This window comes from Marmota flaviventris, chromosome 6, assembly GCF_047511675.1.
Source record: "Marmota flaviventris isolate mMarFla1 chromosome 6, mMarFla1.hap1, whole genome shotgun sequence".
Lineage (NCBI taxonomy): Eukaryota > Metazoa > Chordata > Mammalia > Rodentia > Sciuridae > Marmota > Marmota flaviventris.
This window is the reverse complement of record NC_092503.1, coordinates 151,085,813-151,104,397: the sequence shown is the minus strand read 5'-3', so window position 1 is coordinate 151,104,397 and position 18,585 is coordinate 151,085,813. Positions and strand designations below refer to the sequence as shown.

The following is an 18,585-nucleotide window of genomic DNA, read 5'->3' as shown; positions in this document are numbered from 1 at the left end:
CTACACTCACCTATTCTCTTATAATCCTACCCCTTCCCCCTGTTTGGGATAGAATGTTCCATGGAAACTCCCTTCTTCTTGCTCTGCCTTTGGGTGTGGCCTTCTTAGATATCAGTCAATCTGCTGACAGCAGACATGACCCTAGATTCAACCTCATGAAACCTGACCCCTTGCCTCATTTGAATGGCTTCTCTCCAGTAAAAGGGTTCAGCACGTGCTCGCCCTCTCTGTCCAGGGACCCCTGAGGTCAGAGGAGGTGTCACAGGACCCAGGGAAAAAGGTATTTCTGTCTCTTGTGTGATTATTTGGACAGTGTGACTCTATTTGGAAACTGGGTCTTTAATGAGAAGTTAAAATGAGGTTGTTGTTGTGGGCCTAATCCAGTGTAACTGGTGTATGTCCTTATAAAAAAGGGAGATGACAACACATACTACAGAGGGAAGAGCATAACAGGACCCAGAGAGCGGAGGGCCATCAGCAAGCCATGGAGAAAGGCATCTAAAGCCCAAGTCTGCTGTCACCTTGATCTTGGATTTCCAGTCTGCAGAACCGTACAAGTAACTTTCTGTTGCTAAGCCACGGTCCTGTGATTTCCTGTTAGGTCAGTCCTGGCAAACTCATCCAGGCACTTAAGTAGAGAAAGAATGGGGCCCCCTGCATCCTTAGCCATTCAACAGCACTGGGTCCCTCCCACTAGGTCCTTCTTTCAAGAAGGCTTCTCTGACCTGCTCCTTGAACAGCTCCCGGAGGGTGGCCATGCACTGCTGCAGCACCTGCTTGTCATCCAGGGTCCTCACGGATGCTACTGCCTCTCCTGCGATCACTGACATCAGCACGCTTTGCTGCTTCTGGAGGCAGGAAGGAACAGCAGTTGAAGTGTTTTGCTTCTGGTACAAACATTTAAGGCTCTTATAACTTCAACTGTCCCTTATCCTCCCTCCAATCTCCTATCCATTCTCCTCAAATATATGCTACTCACCCACCTGTTCCACTGTTCCCTGGTGGGACAGGAAATACTGTAAAAATAAAATTTAGGGTTCCTTTTGCTGTTCACATACAAAACCTTGCTTCAGAAGGAGTAGGAAGTGATTGAGGGGAAATTACAAAACAATGAGAAGAAAACAAGTGGTAATAGAAGCTTGCCCTTGGCTCCTACGTGAAACCTTAAGAGAAAGTCTCTTGGAACTGAGAGAGCAGGAAATGACAGCTGTGACCAGTGTATGACAGCTGTGACCAGTGTGTGGCAGCTGCAAGGGAATCCAGCAACTGCTCACTCCAGGTGTGCCCCCCCCACCCCCAACAGACCAACCACCTCCTGCCCTCCGTACCCACCACAAGACCCTTAGGAAGGGTCAAGCTCACTCTTGACTATGCTGCCACCAACTTTACCTAGAGGATGTCTCCCTCAGCCTGCAGTGCTTGTTTCCACAAGCAACAATTCATGCCCAAAAAAGCAACATTAGTCCTTCAGAAAACAGCAAATATCGGGGTTCCTTTCCACTGGAAAATGTCCCAGGCCAGGTGACCTCCCAGAAAGGAACTATCAAGAATCTCCGCAATGTTCATTCATTCCTGAGTCTGACACGTGAATAATTAATTACATTCTAAACCTGGAGATGTGAATTTGAACCACACTTCACACATGATTTTTACCTGGGGATCCATGTCATAGTATACAGCAAAGAGCCCTCGCTGGCTGGCACTGGGAGGAACATGACCAAAAAAGTCAGCCCCTTGAACTTTACTGTCCCAAAATCTATATGGAAATTGCAAGGCGATCTGGAAAGCAAGCAGAGGAGAGATGAAGTGCTTCCTGCAACCAAATCACATGCAGCCTCCAAGCCACCTGCAGCTCATGCCAAAACACACCCTGGTCAACACCCTCTCCACTCCTCTCACCTGTGAGCTTCCTGCCTTCTGCCACCCGGTTCTACACTCCCCTGGATAAAGTCGCCTGCCTGCTAATCCACAGGCTAATCTAAAGATGCACAGCCCTCCTGATGGGGGGTCTTAAAGCAGCATGTCACGAGCACCCACTCCTCCTGTGTGCAGAGATCCACTGCAGCCCTGGCAGCCTTCTACAGGGGATTCTAAGGGAGAGGAAGTAGACCACAGTCCTCCTTGGGACAAATGAGTGGGGGGTGGAACATGAAAGCAGAAAATATAAGAATTGCTCATAGCAAATCCAAATTTTGAATAACAAGATTCATTCTCCTAAAAGTCAAAACTGAGGCTTCAGATAGCCTTTTGTTTTGTTAATGTTCCTTTGTATTCTTCATGAACAATTATTCAAATAAAAAGGAAATCTCTGAGTTGTATTTGGATTAAAACATGACCCCCTACTGCTCCATATCATTTGACAAACTGCTTGAGCTCTGAGGATAAATAAGTTAGGTCTCGTCACCTTTTCAATGATGCCTGCCCCCAAGCTATTGATAGCCTTCATCTTCTTCTCTGACAACGGTGGATTAAACTGAATGGCACCTTTCTGCAGTATGGCCAGTGGTACAGTGACTAATACCTGTGGGAAATAATTAATGGTAAACACACAGCAACTGAACTAACACAACTACTCAGTGGGTTTATTTCCTAGAAGATCAACACTTGAACATTCTCCCCATTTCCAATCAAAAGATCATCAGTATCCCATCTTGTTATGAAAACAAGGGCCGCCATGTGTGATTGTGCAGTTTGTTCACTACAAGGGTCCTTGGCCGAGAAGGGACATCCACATGGAGGAATTTGCATAAAGGTCCTGAAAATTTACAATAATCCTGGGTCAGAAGAGATAGCAGATCCCAGCCCTGAAAAATAGTACTATGAAAGAACATTGTCCAAAATATGGGGCCGGCAGAACTTTTTCTATTGTTTCTGATAAATTCTAATGTGTGGTCAAGCTCTGTCACTATCTCGACCAGGCATCTATAAGATGAAGAAAATACCTGCCCTATTAATGTCAGGACCACGTGATGCTCAAGATTAAAAATAAGATATGTTAATATGCTTCATAAATGATGGAGCACATTACAAATGTCAGGGATTAGAGTGATAGTATTGTGTAAAGCCATGTTTTTGTTAGTTTTGGTACTAGGAATTGAACCCAGGGGCGCTTAACCTCTGAGCCACATCCCCAGCGCTTCTTTATATAAAATATGGGACAGGGTCTCCCTGAGTTGCTTGGGGCCTTGCTAAATTGCTGTGGCTGGCTTTGGACTCATGATCCTCCTGCCTCAGCCTTCCAAGTTGCTGGGATTCCACGAATGCACCACCCTACCCAGTCACAATGAAATTTTTTTTAAGCTGAAAGTAATTTATTACAAAGTCTCATATGGTTCTTAAAAAATCATTTAGAAATGCTGGTGAAACAGATGCTAAGCTGAGCCTCCAAGAATGATTCTCAAGGCCACATCACAAAATCCAGCCATCAAAGGTGATGCCTTGCCATACCTCAGGCAGTTCTGGCTCCAGAACCACGTTGCCATGAGGAAGCTGCCGCTGCTGCAGCTGGATCCAGAACCGCCCCACCACCACACGCAGCCCCGGGACCTCTGCTCTGTGCTCCAGAAACAAAATGCTGACCACTTGTCAGCAGAGGAGGTGCCAAGGAAGCCACAGCCTCCAGACCCCATGCAGGGCACATGGCTGGCCAGGCTGACCTCAGCCACAGGGGGCCCGGGAAGAGGGTGTGTGTTCCCAACCCCGCAGCCAGCACCACACGAAGGAAAGCTGGTGGAGCTGAGCAGCAAGCACCCCACCCACCCACCCACCCCAGAGCTCCTGTGCTAACACAGCTGAACCCTCAACTCAGGATCACAAATCTCACAGTTCTTCCTGTGATTTTTTTTTTTTCTGCATGAAAACTTTATAAAACATGTCCTTCTCATCCTTAAGAAGTTCAGTCTGTTTATAAATAACAGCTACCATGTGACCAAAACCATCAAGCAGAAATTAGCCACTGAGCTATGAATAAGAACTGAAAGGAAATAAAGTCTAGATGTCTTCTTACTGAGAAAAGTTTCCCAAAGCATAAGAACTTGGGTAAACAAATGACACAGACACACCCTGGCTGGGAACTGCCACTCAGTCACAGTGGAAGTGGCCTGGATTGAGTTAGTTGGTTAAAGGCTGCGGGTCTACCTACGGTGTTGGGCTGGAAAGCTTTCCCTCACGCATCCAGGAAGACTTCAAACTGCAGTGAGTGCTAGCTACAGAAAAATGAAATATTTGCTTTAAACATTTCAAAACGCAGCCTACAGCTCTGCCCTAACTTCTTTGGAAGGCCAGAAGATGAAGACAGGATGGTGCATGTGCCCAGTCAGGTCAGGGGAGGGTGACTAGGCAGGGGCAGCACAGCTAGGGTGTGGTCCTGGACAAAAAGAGGCAGAGCGCAGAGCCAAAGCCTGAACCATCAGCTGACTTGAAATTTTAGAAAATGATTTTTGTTTAAAAAAAAAAAAAAATCACTAGACAAAGCCTTAGACATTAAACTTAAGACACTGCAGCCCAGTGGTTCCCAGCCAGGCTACAACCCTAGAATCAACTGGGAGGCTTTGAAACCATGACTCTCTTGGGAGGGAGGTTTTGTACCTTTCTTCGCAAGCATTTCCCAGGTGATTCTAACCTGCAGCCTAGATTGAGAAGCACTGCTAGTCCACAGTTGTGGCAACAGCAGTATTACCCCACCTCATCTCTGGGCCCTTTCTTCCCATGTGACACACAACCCTTTATATCTGTATGACTACCAAAGACTGGAACTGATGTGAGATCACTGCAGAGTAGAAAGCACAGCTAGTCTGGGAACCAGTGGCCATTCCTCCATGATATTTTTTGGTATCACTTGAGGCATAACTGAATTTCCATTATTTATAATCCCCTCTGCCCCAGGCATGGGCCCTTGTTTTCCAGGACTAGGGACATCTCAGTGTGACTCCAGGTTGTCTTTGAGTTACGTACAAGTACTTAAGTTATAGAAAAGTAGCTTCAGGATAAAAACAGAATTTTATCTGAAAAAGGTTCCATGGTAAAAAGCACAAAATTAAAGTAAAACGGATTTCTTCAATGCAGGACTTTCCAGAACCTCTACTATGCTCCTCTCAGCCCAAGAGTGTCCCAAGGACCGGGGCCTACCTCAAAGGTAGAGCTCTTGCCTAGCATGTGCAAGGCTCTCGGTTCAACCCCAGCACAATCTGGGAACGTAAACACACACGTGCACACTTCCTGCTCGCAGGACCACGGTGCCACAGAACCCACCTGAGGAACACTGGTCAGAACTGCATCCGCCCTGCATCTAGATGGGCATCCACCAAGCAGAACAGATTCGCACATCTACAGGCAACCAAGTGGACAGACCTAATTCATGAGAAGTCCAACGAGGCCCTGGGCAGACTGCCAAAGGCAAACAATATGATAGAAAAAGCCCTTGACTTCTTCCCTCAGGCCTGGCGCAGGCTTGACACTTACCTTCTGTGCAGAGAACCCAGTGCCGTCTGTCGTCCTGATCTGCACGTCATCACCAGTGTAATCAATGCTTTGCACCTGGCTCAGGACAAGCAATCACGGAAAGAAAATGAGACCTGGAACCTCAGTCTTTTCCAATTCTCCTACCAGGTGAGCTCACTTCTCTAAGGCCAGGGGAAACCATTTCCTGGCATTCAGAGCTAAATAGCTACAGCTGAACTCAGAACTGAACTTTATAAACTTGTTAGAATACGGAAAATTGTCATAATGAAGCATAAAGTGAAACATATATAATCATCTCTGTTTTTACAATGTACAATATAAATCCTTTGGGATAAAGATTGAAGGGAAACTTAAGGTGAAAATAACTGCACTGAGCTGGAGGGGCAAGCAGCCTGACCACTTTGATTAACACACACGGCTGCTACCGTTTGCAACAGCAAGCGCCCAACGTGGTAATGCTACTACTGATCACAGGCCGCCACCACCCCACAGAGTTGGGAGACAGCAACCACACCTGTCCCCTGAGGGCCCATGCCCCAAACTTCACACTCTCATAAAACAAGGCAGAACTAGAGTCCCCACCCTGGCCCATACTCACTGGAGAGTTGAGCCGGATGTCTAGCCCTTCAGCCAGCTTGTCAATGATTGCAGAGTACCCAGGACTCAGGAGAGTGTGGTCACCAGCAAATTGGGCAAAGAACTCATTGTGGTCCCAGGAGCGAGCAGACACCTGGGAAATATAAGGGGATGCTGGGAACCTGGCAATGTAAATCCTTAAGCCTACACCTACGCAAAGCGAGGTGGGAGGGCAGGCTACCAGCCCATGGCAAACATCAAGGAAGAGGACAATCTGACCAGCCAGGGAGATGCCACCACCAGAGAAGATCTTCCTCCAGAGTGCAGAGGAAAGCCTTCCACAGAACAAAAGGCCTACACAACGTGGGCATGGGGACCATTCTTAAGATAATAAAAGTTGATTTTATATATAGACAACTCTGGCAAAGAAGAATTCCCTGGGCGTGAAACTGCTTCTGATGAGCTCTACATATATGTTGGCAAGTTTCCTCAACATAAAACTCTACAGAGACTGAACTCAGCATGCAATTCAATTGTACTGCAGCACTAAACGGGAAAGGAGCCCCCAGGAGAGCAGATCAAACCATCCATGGGTTTCCTTTCAAAATGCGCAACACTGGAGTGTTAGGTTCACAGCTGGTTCAATGAGGAAGGAAATCTTAAATTTATTTTTACAAGATAAATGGGCCAAAATTGCAAGGATGCTATATTTTGGTTTCTTGAGAAAGGCCCTTTGAGACTCCACACTGCCCAAAGGTGACTCACGAGTTTCTGCAGAGGGCAAGGCTCCTGGCCCCCTGAATCAGAATTCAGCCTGGCCACGCTCCTTTCTGGGGTTTTATAGATTGGCCTCATGGGCATTATCTGAATCGGGACTTCTCTTGCTTTTCTAAATCACTGTAGGGTTCACATGGTCTGAAATCTGGTTGTCAATCTTCTGGGTAACTCAGCCATTCTTCCCTGCTCATCCAAACCAGCCTGAGTGGGTGTTTAAACCTAAGACGCCCCCCGCCCCCCGCCCCCCATGACAGCATTTCCAAGCCCGTTCCCAAGGCCAGGCGCACCTGGTGGAGGGTGCTACCACATGCGTACTCCAGGTTGCCCAGGTGGAACTGCAGCACCTGCCCTTCCAGCTCGCTGAACTGGATCCCGGACTCCTTAACAAAAGCTTTGTAGATCTCATCTATCTTCTCTGTGATAATGGATCAAAGCAGAAAAAAACAGCATTTACATGATTCTGTCTAGTTCCTTATCCTTTGCTCTCAATCTTCTTCACCTGGCAAAACCCAAAACTTCTCAAGTCTCTCCCTAAGTAATCTTGGGGAGGGATCTCTCAGTAAGGTTGATTTTTCTTAGGAGGCAAAAGCTTATCTTAATGGAAACAAAGATATGGGGGTTGATACCTTCAAAATGTTTCATTAATGCTGAGTTAAGAAACCATTTCTTCCTATGCCCAAGATGCAGGAAAAAAAATACCCCTCCCTCCAATACACACACACACAAACACACACACACGTAAGTACACACAAAAAGAAGAGTACTTCTCTGGTCCTACTGCCAATGTCTTAAAGTCAAGTTCTCTTAACATCTCACTTCAAGTAAGACACCACAGTAGACTAACCACTGGCAACATTCTCTCCCAAACAAGAACAGTCCACTAAGTCCTTTTGTCACATCACCCTTCTGTATCAGTATCTTTAATTACTGGCTCCTGTTGGAAAATAAATTCCAAAAGCCACAGCTAGCATGTTAGCCTTTTCTAAGGTAGCAACTGCTGCCTATCCATTTACAGGTGTGGCCTTGCTGCTTCTGACACTTTTCCTGGTGAAGTCCAGCCCTGCAGGGCCCACACCCACTCTCCCTCATGGGACTGTCCTCCCCACCCATGACTTAACAGCCCAGCATCACCCAGCCACTCCAAGGCCCCGCAGCTCTCCCTGTTCTCGGCCCCAGCACTCATCTACCCCGTTCACCTGGAGTCTAACCCTGCAGACACAGCCCTATGAAACAATCCCTGGAGGACCCACAGGGAGGCATGTGGTCACATGTCTAATTTCAAGCACCCACTGTGAGTACAGCTGCCCAACAGGTACATCACAGACCCCAAGCATCCGGTAAACACCGTGTCCTTGCCTTGCTAGAATCAACTAAGGAGCAGTTAACTTCCAATCAAGGTTCTCATTAGAATTTATTCTCACACAAGACTGTAACATGGGGATGTCCAAAGGACCTCTGGATTTATGCTAGGTTTTCAACCCTTGGCTTTCTGCCATTGCCAGTGCCCTCCTGGTAGTCCCAGGCCCTTGCTGATACCAGTTCTACTTTCCTGTTTTGTGGAGAAAGAATCATGGTTTTTGGAATATAAAATTAAGAATGAACAGACTAGGAAAGGCCTTACTGCAATTTTCTTGTATGTGATATTTAAAAGCTTCAGTCTACATGCTTTGTGAAATGAATTCCAGTTTCTCAGTATGTATATTTGTTTTTTCCAGCTATGCGCTACACTAAGGTGAGATCTCAGCTGAGATCCTGAAACGCAGAAAGTATCTATAACCTTATACAGAGGTGTGTGTACTATTAAGGAATTTTTAAATTAAATATAAAGATGAAAAATGACTTATACAGTATCACTAGGCCTTTTTGTTTCTTCTTCTTCTTTTTTTTGCAGTGCTGGGATGAAACCCAGGGTTAGGCATGTGCTAGGCAACTGCCCTACCATTGAGTCAGTCACACCCCAGCCTTCAATGACTTTTTAAAAATAAGGCCAAGACAAAGCAATCTTTTTTTTTTTTTTTTTTGTAACTCTGAAAGAAGTGTAAAGAAAACCTCAGCCAGCAACTACCCCACAGATGCAGAACACTAACCAAATCCTGAGACTACCCTGCAAGTGAGACTAATAGTTTTCAGCCCCAGAAAATTTAATAACCCACCACCTGCTCTACACACAAGACGGGATGAAATGGTCCCTGCTCACTGGAGTCTATCTCTGTAACATGTTCTGCTATGGTCTGTCAGTCAACCCTTTCCAAGGGTGATCAGAGTGGGTCCATCTCTTAGAGGTAGTGGAGGAGAAAAAGACTGTTTCTGCCCAACCAGCCCAAGCAGGTGAAGCGCTATCCCACCTGAAGAACTGAGAACCCATGCACAGACACGCACAGCTGGAGAAAATTAACGTCTTACAAACTGAGTACAAACATTCACACTTCAAGAAATACAGACATGCCTCCAAGGTCATAAGATTGTAGGATACATAAATATCAATTTAAGAAGCAGTGCAGGAAATCTCGGCCAGCCCCCTCATGGAAATGAGTCACTACAGGCAGTCAGGCATGCTACAGAGTTGTGGTTAAACTGCTCATTTAAGTACCAAAGCTGAAGGATTCTGAGTTAAAATTCTTAAATTATAACATTCCTAAGCAAAATACACTGAAAAAAAAAAAACTAAATATACTGCCTAAAGAAATCCTGGTGTACGGAAACATTCATCTAGACATTACGGGCTGAGGATTTAACAACACAGGGCTTACCAGAGGTTTCCTTAAAAGAAAGCTCCCCTGGGAAATTAAAAATTGAACATTTAGGTAACTTCGTAAAACACCAGCTATCATGAAAAATAAGGTCCCTGTGCACATATGCACACAAGCATGGACAGGACCCCCAAGGAAACTCTGCCCCCTCCGAGGACCAGTCTGCAGAGTCCACTAATCCCCAGGGAACATGCATAAGCTCTGCTCCTACCATGGACGTGGAGCCTGCCGAGTGAACGCTGCTCCTGCTAAGGTCAGAGTGACAGAAGATGGAACAATCAGAATGCCATTCTCCCCATACCTCCTAAAGGGACATCTTGGAGCTGAGTCTTATCCTTCCTCCACTCAGAGACAACATCCAAGAGAGCATTAAAATGAAAATCCATGCGCTTGTCAATAGTGGGGTCAGTTATTCTTCCACCTTCCTGAATTAAGTCACATCTTTCTCCAAACTTATGCATGCTGATGCCAAGCTTCAAAATAATAAGAATAAGAAGGTGAAAATCTTCCCTGGAAAAAATATTTACAGGTTCTAAGCTGAAATCAGACAGACCTCTCATGGAGAAGAGGGTCTAAAGGCAAAAATAAAGCTGGGCGTGCTTAACACACAATGGCAGCAAAGTGAGGCAGCGAGAAAACAGCGTGATCTGGAAAATGCCTTAATTTTAGGAGAATGTGAGGGGGACAGCAATAGTTTCTGCGCCGTGAACTCTAACCCCTGCCACTCTTTGAGATGCTGTGGACTGCCTGTCCTCATAGACCCTTCTGCCCCCCTTTGGACCCTCATGTAAATGAACACAACACACACAAACACTCATAGAAGCTGAAACTGAGTGTACTGTCAATCAATGCTGGAGGACCTAAATTCCTCAATTCCTCTAACTCAGTGGCAGAGCACTTGCCTAGCATGCGTGAGGCCCTGGGTTCTATCCCCAGCACCCCCCCACCCCCCAAAAAAAGTTTTCAGAAAAATTCTTGGGCCTCGCAAGTTGCCGGATAATAAATAGAATGCCCCAGTAAATAAATAACACACTTTTTAAAGAATTAAGTATGCTCAAACATGACAAAATATTCCATGTAATATGAGACACATCTACACTAAAAAATGACTGCTTATCTGAAAGTCAAATAAGAGGGGCTTGGGTTGTGGCTCAGCAGTAGAGCACTTGCCTGGCATATGTGAAGCCCTGGGTTCAAATCTCAGCACCACATATAAATAAGTAAATAAAATAAAGATATATCAACAACTTAAAAAAGTCATTCTTTAAAAAAAAAATTTTAACTAAGAATCCTGTATTCTTAACTGCTGATCAGCTGCCCTAAGATTATGAACAAGTAGCCTGTAAATAACATACAAAATTAAAGATCTGGGAAAAAGAAAAAAAAAAAAAAAAAGACAACCTTTTAAATACCTTCTTGGGAAGACAGAAGGGTAACTGTTTTATTTACCTTGCAAAAGGGATGAGGAGACTGTTGAATATTACTTACTTTAGAAGCATATTAACACTATTTTTTTTTGCAGTTTGGGAATCAAACCCAGGACCTCAAACATGCTAGACAAGTCCTCTACCACTGAGCTACACCCCAGCCACATTAATACTATCAATAAGGAAATGAAACATTTTTCTTTACTTTGTTCACAATACAGATCTCAAAGAAACTCACTTGCTCACACATTAGTGCTACTGGGTTATTAATACAGCCATTGACAATCTGAGGTCCTCTTCCCACTGTGACACCTTTAAAAGATTTATCATCCCATACCCGGCCTCCAATTCTGTCTTTGGCTTCCAGAACAGTCACCTAAAAAGACAACCAGGGAATCTAAACAGGACAGAATAGTCATACCAGACAATATTTTAAAAATACAGAATGATACTGATAAAGAATCTCCATATTTCATTTATTATATACTTTTAAAGAAACAACTTCAGTTGAGGGTGAACAGAAGGCAAAGCAGATGTTCAAACAACCCAGATATCCGAGAGGAGCGATTTGAGTGATCTGCTAAAGTGATCTCACTGTTTCCTCTCAAATCAGATAATCAGATTTGATAAGTTAGTACGTGAGATGTACTTTGAAAGCTATCACTAAGTAGTTCCATAAACTATATTTAAAATTAGGATAAAAAATTGATTTTCCTATGAAATGTCTATATGTGTAGCAAAATCCCTTTAGCACTACAAATAGGCCTTAACTTTTCCCCAAGACAAGAATCAATTTCCTAACCTCAAGGGGAATGGATGGTCTCCTGGCTGTCCTTCATCACTTGGGAAGAATGAGAGGAAAGTGGCAGGGGACCCCAGACCTAAATTCCTCAGTTCCTCTAACCAGGAAGGCTACACTGTGTGGTTCCATGCTCCTCACCATCTTTCTCCAACTTTAACACTTTAGTTTCTTTTTAGAGTAAGAGGAAGGCTGAATATTAAAGACAGCCCCTCCCTAGACTTTGGATATTAATAACCTTCTCTGAAATATAATCTGTAGGTTTCCCAAGTAAAACACAAACAAAAAAGCTGGCTCTAATATCCAATGCTGAAATAATCAATTAAAATACTTTCTAGTTTACTACCACACAGAAAATATTTCAAAATGCAAGCACATGTCCTATAAATCCATCTCAGAATCTTCTGTTTTGCCAACTATATAATGATCCATGACATGGGTCTTCCATCCACCAGGAAGAAAATCTTTTAGGCACAGCTTTTGAAAAATTTTCCCTGAAACTCTGGAACTTCTAAAAATCATCCCAGAGAAGATATTGCCAAAAAAAAAAGGTCACTTCTTTTAGCCAAGTAGAGAAGAGTAAAAAGGCTAATTTAATTCTACAAATTCTTCATTTTTCACTAAAACCAATGTTCTTCCAAAGTAAATTTGAGAAAGAAGGGATGTATCAGACCTAGCCAATCAGTGAACTCGAGGGATGGTTAATGTGAATTAATTTAATGGAATCACATAGATGTTTTTGTCAGTCTCTATTATGGCTCAATATGAACTGGTTTAAGGCAAGAGTCTGGCAACAGCATGTGGCCCACCCCTCCTCAGGGGAGCAAGCCCCCTTACATACCTGCAGGACTATGGAAATCACACAGTTCTACCTCAAGCAATCAATCAATTCAGTCTTCCTTCCAAAAGCAAAGGTTTTTGTTTTTGAATAAGATCCAAAGAATGCCTTTGATTTATTTGCCTAAGAAAATCTACATGAGTATTTCAGGAATTTCCAAGAAACGAATTGCAGGGCTGTCCTTTGTCTTTTCAAACTATCAACAGAAGCAAGGGCTTCCCCTTGGCCTCTGTGCAAAGGAAATCTATCAAGAGCTTATATTTTAACTCCAAGTTAGAGTTTCTCCTGATTTGCTCAATGGGGTCTGAAACTCCCTCCAAAGCTGGGAGGATTTCTACCTTTCTCCACCCTTCTTTTATTGAATCAATGTCAAATGCTATGACTATTCTAGGATCTAGTGTAAAGAGGTAACACATTTAGATTCTCTACTAAAATTAGAACTGGTTTCTATGTCTTAGAAAATTAAGACCAAAGAAGCAGATAACCATCTGTTTCCACCTACATATCCCAGAAATCTTACCTTAATTCCAAAGTTATGCAATTGCCTAGCAGCTGCTAATCCTGCTGGACCAGCCCCAACAATGGCGACGGATTTCTTTAAAAAAAGAAAAGAAACAAAACTCAAATTAGAGCAACGGCAACAATGCACTGTTCCACTTTTCTGACGTTCACCTACTGTTTTTTAATTCTCTTAGAAAATTATTTTCCTCAAGCACATGGTGCTACTTGTCTGAAGCAATCCCTCCCCTCTTCCTCAGTGTGGAGACAGCTGGGCACCCTCCTCGTGGGGGGAACACTCCACACAGTCCTCAAGCGAGTTCTATGGTGATGCCATGGTCTGCTGGGTACCCCCACAGCGACACACGGGCTCCACAGCACAGGGCAGAGCGGCACCTACGTTGTGGTAGTCTTTAGGAAGCAGGTACTGGTCAGCTGCCACGGTGAGAACGCCTGTGTTGATGAGACCTTTCCTCGTCATGAAATAAAGTATCCTCTCCACTTCCTGAACGCACCGGATGCGGACGAGACCCCGGACGATGATGTGAGGAATGCATTTCTGAGGAGTAAGAGCTTCCTGTGTTTGGAAATGAGACCAAGTGTTAAGAAAAACCTCAAGGAACTCAAAATGAATGAATAGCAAGAAACAATCCAATTTAAAAATGGACAAAATAGCAGCTGGGGATGTGGCTCAGTGGTAGAGCACTTTGGCTGATATGTGCACGGCCCTGTTCCTTTCTCGGCACCAGAAAAATGGGAAAATGACCTAACGGGACATTTCTCAAAAGATGTACCAGTGGCCAATGGCTACATGATAAAATGCTCAAGCTCATTAATCACCAGGGAGACGCAAATTCAAACTATAATGCTGTACATCACCTCATCCAGCTAACAGCCTTTACCAATGGGTAAAAGTAAAAGGGGCGAGAGGCGGAGGACAGGGAGCTCTGCACACTGTGGGTGGGAATGGAAATCAACACAGCCATCCTGCAAAATGATATAGTGCTTCCTTAAGAATTAAAAACAGACTACCATGCCATCTAGCAATCCCACCACTGGGTCAGTTTCCAAAAGGAATGAAATCAGTGTCAAGGTCTATGCTCCCACGTTCAGTGTAGCACCTTTCACAAGAGCTGAGAAATGTGTCAACAGATGAATAGACAGCAAAGCGGCACAATCTCACCTACATAAATGTGAAATCTGAAAGAGCTGAACTCAAGAGAGTGTGTAGAAGGGACCAGGGACTGGTGGGGTGGGGTGGGGAGACACTGGCCAAAAGGTACGAAGTTTCTGTTAGACAAGAGGAGTGCAAGAAATCTATTACATGACTTGGGACTACAGGTAGTAACAGGAACCGTACACTTGAAAAATTAATGAGTAGATTTAAGTGTTCTCACCACAAAAAAATTTGCATATATTAATTAGCTTGATTTAGCCATTCCAAAAGTACACATACTTCTTTTTTTTAAACTACTTTTTAGTTGCTAATGGATTTTTATTTATTTAAATGCAGTGCTGAGAATCAAACCCAGTGTCTCACACATACTAGGCAAGTGCTCTACCACCCCAGCCCCTTAAGTACACATTTTTCAAAACATTGTATTATATATCATAAGCAGATACAATTTTTGTCAATTTAAAAATAAGTTTTAAATCTTTTGATTTCTCAAAGAGGTAAGCAGAAAATCATCATATGACCCAGCATTACATGACCTAGAATTAAAAACATGTTTAGATACAATGTTCATAGAAGTATTCAAACAGCCAAGCAGTGAAAACCAATGTCCATCAATGGATAAATAAACATAACCATTCATATTTGTCTACATATCTACATCTATAGATACACACATATGTATATCCCCAAACAATGAACTATTCTTCCACTATAAAATGGAATGAAGTTCTGATACATGCAACAATATTGGTGAACCTTGAAAATAACCATGCTAAGTGAAAGAGCCAGTCACAAAAGGCCACATATTATATGATTCCATTTATAAGCAACATCTAGAACAGGCAAATCCACAAAGACAGAAAGTAGATTAGCAATTACTAAGGGCTGGTGAAGGACAGGAAAGAGTGACCAGGTATGGGGTTTCTTCTTGGGATACTGAGAAAGTTCTGGAACTCGACAGTGGTGATGAACTATACATTCCACAATGACTAAAATGGTAAACATGGTAAATTATGTTTATTTTATCATAATGAAGAAAAGCCTCTAGGGATAATTTGCATCCACCATTTATCAGCAAGACAGGAAGGACAGAAGGGGTGTGCTGGAGGGAATAAGAGGAGGAAGGGAGAGAGGACTCAGCAGTTTATACTTGAGCATCCCGTTTCTTCTCACTGAGAAGGACTGCTACGAGGGAATGTGGCAGCATGACACATTACCCTTCTGACTCAAGAGGACCTTACAGAAACCCGGGCTGCTGCTGGTACCAGCAGCAAAAGCTGGCTCGTGAGTGATGTCATGAACTTATAAGGAAAAAAAAAAAAAAAGACACTAGCTTTCCTTGGTCCACTTCCCGAGCCCAGGACAGGAAGCTGAGGACAGGATCCTTTACTTGTCACCAACATCTGGCTCCACTATCAATCAGACTGGGAGTTGACGATGTGGCTGGCAGACTCAAACAACATGCAGCACGCTGCTGGGGCTGCTGAAGAGAGACATTTGTGCTCGTAAAGTTTAGAAAAAGCACTGCAAAGTCTTCAATTCTTTTAAATTTGTTTTAACCAAATTATTTCATATGTAAATAATAAATACTCTTATTAGAACCTAAACTACAGAACCAGATACAGCAGCACACACCTGTAATCCCAGTGGTTCAGGAGGCAGAGGCAGGAGGATCTAGAGTTCAAATCCAGCCTCAGCAACTTAGCAAAGGCCTAAGCAACCTAACAAGACCCTGTCTCTAAATAAAATATAAAAATGGCTCAGATGTAGCTCAGTGGTTAAATGCCCCTGGGTTCAATCCCCAGTATCCCTTCCTAATAAAAACCCATAAACTACATACAAATACCAAGGACTTTATTAAATTCTTCCCCTCTACCAAATTTTCCGGTTTTTTGTTACCAGGGATAGAACCCAGGGGCACTTAACTACTAAGATACATTCCTAGCCCTTTTTTTTTTTTTTTTGAGAAATGTCTCGCTAAGTTGCTTAGTGCTTTGCCAAGTTGCTGAGGCTGGCCTTGAACTTGTGATCTTCCTGCCCCAGCCTCTGGATCCACTGGGATTACAGATGTGCACCACCGTGCCCAGCCCCATCAAATTTCAAAATCAAAAAGAAATATAACAAACAATAAATCCAAGGTTGTTTCTGAAATGTATATTACTTATTTACAGAAAATTCTGACCACAACTTTGTATAATTTAGTGAATGTTTAGTGAGCCCTTATCTCAAACCAGCTGGGCACAAAATGAATATGTCTACCTTGCCCAGCATACTCACCTGGGTATAATTCATATAAACTGTATTAATCCAGAATTTAACTGGGTCAACTCATTTCACACTGGATTCTAATCCAGTGAAAGATCAGAGTGAAGTCAGAATATCTTTCTTTAATCAAGACCACTGTGGCAGTCTCCCACAACATTCTGTATCTAACAGTGACTCAAATAATTGCTGAAGAAATAATAAATCAGAAAAATACTAGGGCCAAGAGAGTTTGTCTTTGTTAAAAACAAAAACAAAACTACTGGCATTCTTACTCCCCCCACCCCCAGCTTATGTTCACGCCTTTCAAGGTGGTGCTGTTTGGTGCTCCCAACGTTTATTCAGTTCCAACAGAGTGAAAATCACCATCTTGGTTGGTTGAAAACACTGAGGTAAGGAGACCTGCTCTCTTAAATCCAATCTTTGATTTGTTTTTATCTCCCTCCTGGCAGTGCTGCCGGAACTCTTTGGACCAAGTCTTGCACCTCATTCCCATTCCTAGACTGAGCACTCTAATGTACATATGGTCTGAGTGGTGGTTCTATTCCCTTTTGGAAATGTCCAGAAACATACAGGCTGAGCATCTCTAATTCAAGAATCTGAAATGCTTCAAAATCTGAGTGCCAATACAGTGCTCAAAGAATTTTGGAGCATTCCTAACTTTTGGATCAGAGAGTTTGACCGATAAAGTTTCAAGTAAATATTCTAATATCTGAAAAAAACCCAAACTGGAAACATATCTGGTCCCAAGCATTTTGGATAAGGGATCCTCAGTGTGTATTGTGTATCTGGCTGTCATGACTGGGAAGTGTTGCTGACAGAGTGGGCAGAGGCCAGGGCTGTTGTTCAGCATCCTGCAGCACATAGGATGGCCCCCCTGGCACCCAAATGGCGGCATGCCCAAGATGCCACAGTGCTGAGGCTGAGAAGCCCTGGTCTGAGGCTTCCATCCCCACAGAGGGCAGCACTCTCCCGCAAGGAGGTCCTCTGTCCCCTTGCTGCTAGCTGGCCAAGCTTACTTACTTTGCAATTCGTATACCACAGGGCAAGGATGAGGTTTCTCAAAGCCAGGTACATTGTGGGGTCCCGGGAGTACTCTGGAAACTCATAAAGCTCGTCCAGCTCCATCACATCAGGCCTCACACAAAGGGCTTTGCCACATTCATTGGGCTGGTAGAAAGGCTGGAAGTACCGGTTCATGCCTGGAACTGACAGGTGACACAAACAGGAAACTCCTGCAGGCTGTCACTTCCAAATCCAGAAGAATTAAAGAGCAAAAACAAACCCAAAAGCACAACCTGGGCGAGCCCCACAGTATATCCAGCACAACTTCTGCTTCTTGCACCTAGTGGATAAAATGTCCATGAACTAAACAGTTTCCCACTCTTACTTCACAAGTTATTCACAACCCTAGTGTCTGTGGCATGAAAATTTTGATTCTTTAAAAAACACTGTTGTGCAACAGAGCTACGAGACTTTCTCATCTTGCAAGACTGAAGCTCTATACCCATAAAACAACTCCTCATAAAGATATATATATATTTTTTAGTTGTAACTAGACACAATATCTTAATTTTATTTATTTTTATGTGGTGCTGAGGATTGAACCCAGGGCCTCGCACGTGCTAGGCAAGCGCTCTACCACTGAGCCACAGCCTCAGCCTCAAGATATGTTTTAATAGTAACTTTTTTGGCACACAAAAAAATAGAATAATCACTAACCCTTGCTGGTGTCCTAGTGGTGGGGTTACATTGAGGGGCATGCTCTATTATTCTGCTTTGACAAATGAGGAATATTAATATAACAGATACTTCTTTTATAAAGCTGGGGAAAATGCTAGAGGTGCTATTTTCTAATTTGCTTTTTAGAATTTAGAATATTATGAACACTTTTTCATGTCATTACACATGACTTCAATGGTTATATATTTTCCTATTACTTAGCCATTCCCCTATTCTGGGCATTTAAATTTCATTCAATTTTTCACTGTTGTACACAATTCCAAAACAAATTCCTTTCT

The 18,585-nt window shown here is 43.4% G+C and overlaps 1 protein-coding gene across 2 annotated transcripts in view; it reads right to left on the bottom strand.

The window, feature by feature from the left end:
* The window catches only part of Kdm1b (lysine demethylase 1B), a 45,761-nt gene that overhangs the window by 4,204 nt on the left and 22,972 nt on the right, over positions 1–18,585 (bottom strand). For both annotated transcript variants that reach the window (XM_027948178.2, XM_071613716.1), the window contains exons 9-19: positions 17,588–17,772; positions 13,526–13,702; positions 13,148–13,222; positions 11,229–11,366; positions 9,865–10,036; positions 7,101–7,228; positions 6,059–6,190; positions 5,461–5,535; positions 2,405–2,521; positions 1,654–1,779; positions 726–848 (exon numbers count right to left, since the gene is read on the bottom strand). In XM_027948178.2, coding sequence (XP_027803979.1) covers positions 726–848; positions 1,654–1,779; positions 2,405–2,521; positions 5,461–5,535; positions 6,059–6,190; positions 7,101–7,228; positions 9,865–10,036; positions 11,229–11,366; positions 13,148–13,222; positions 13,526–13,702; positions 17,588–17,772 — 1,448 coding nt within the window. The remainder of the gene's footprint in view (positions 1–725; positions 849–1,653; positions 1,780–2,404; positions 2,522–5,460; positions 5,536–6,058; positions 6,191–7,100; positions 7,229–9,864; positions 10,037–11,228; positions 11,367–13,147; positions 13,223–13,525; positions 13,703–17,587; positions 17,773–18,585) is intronic.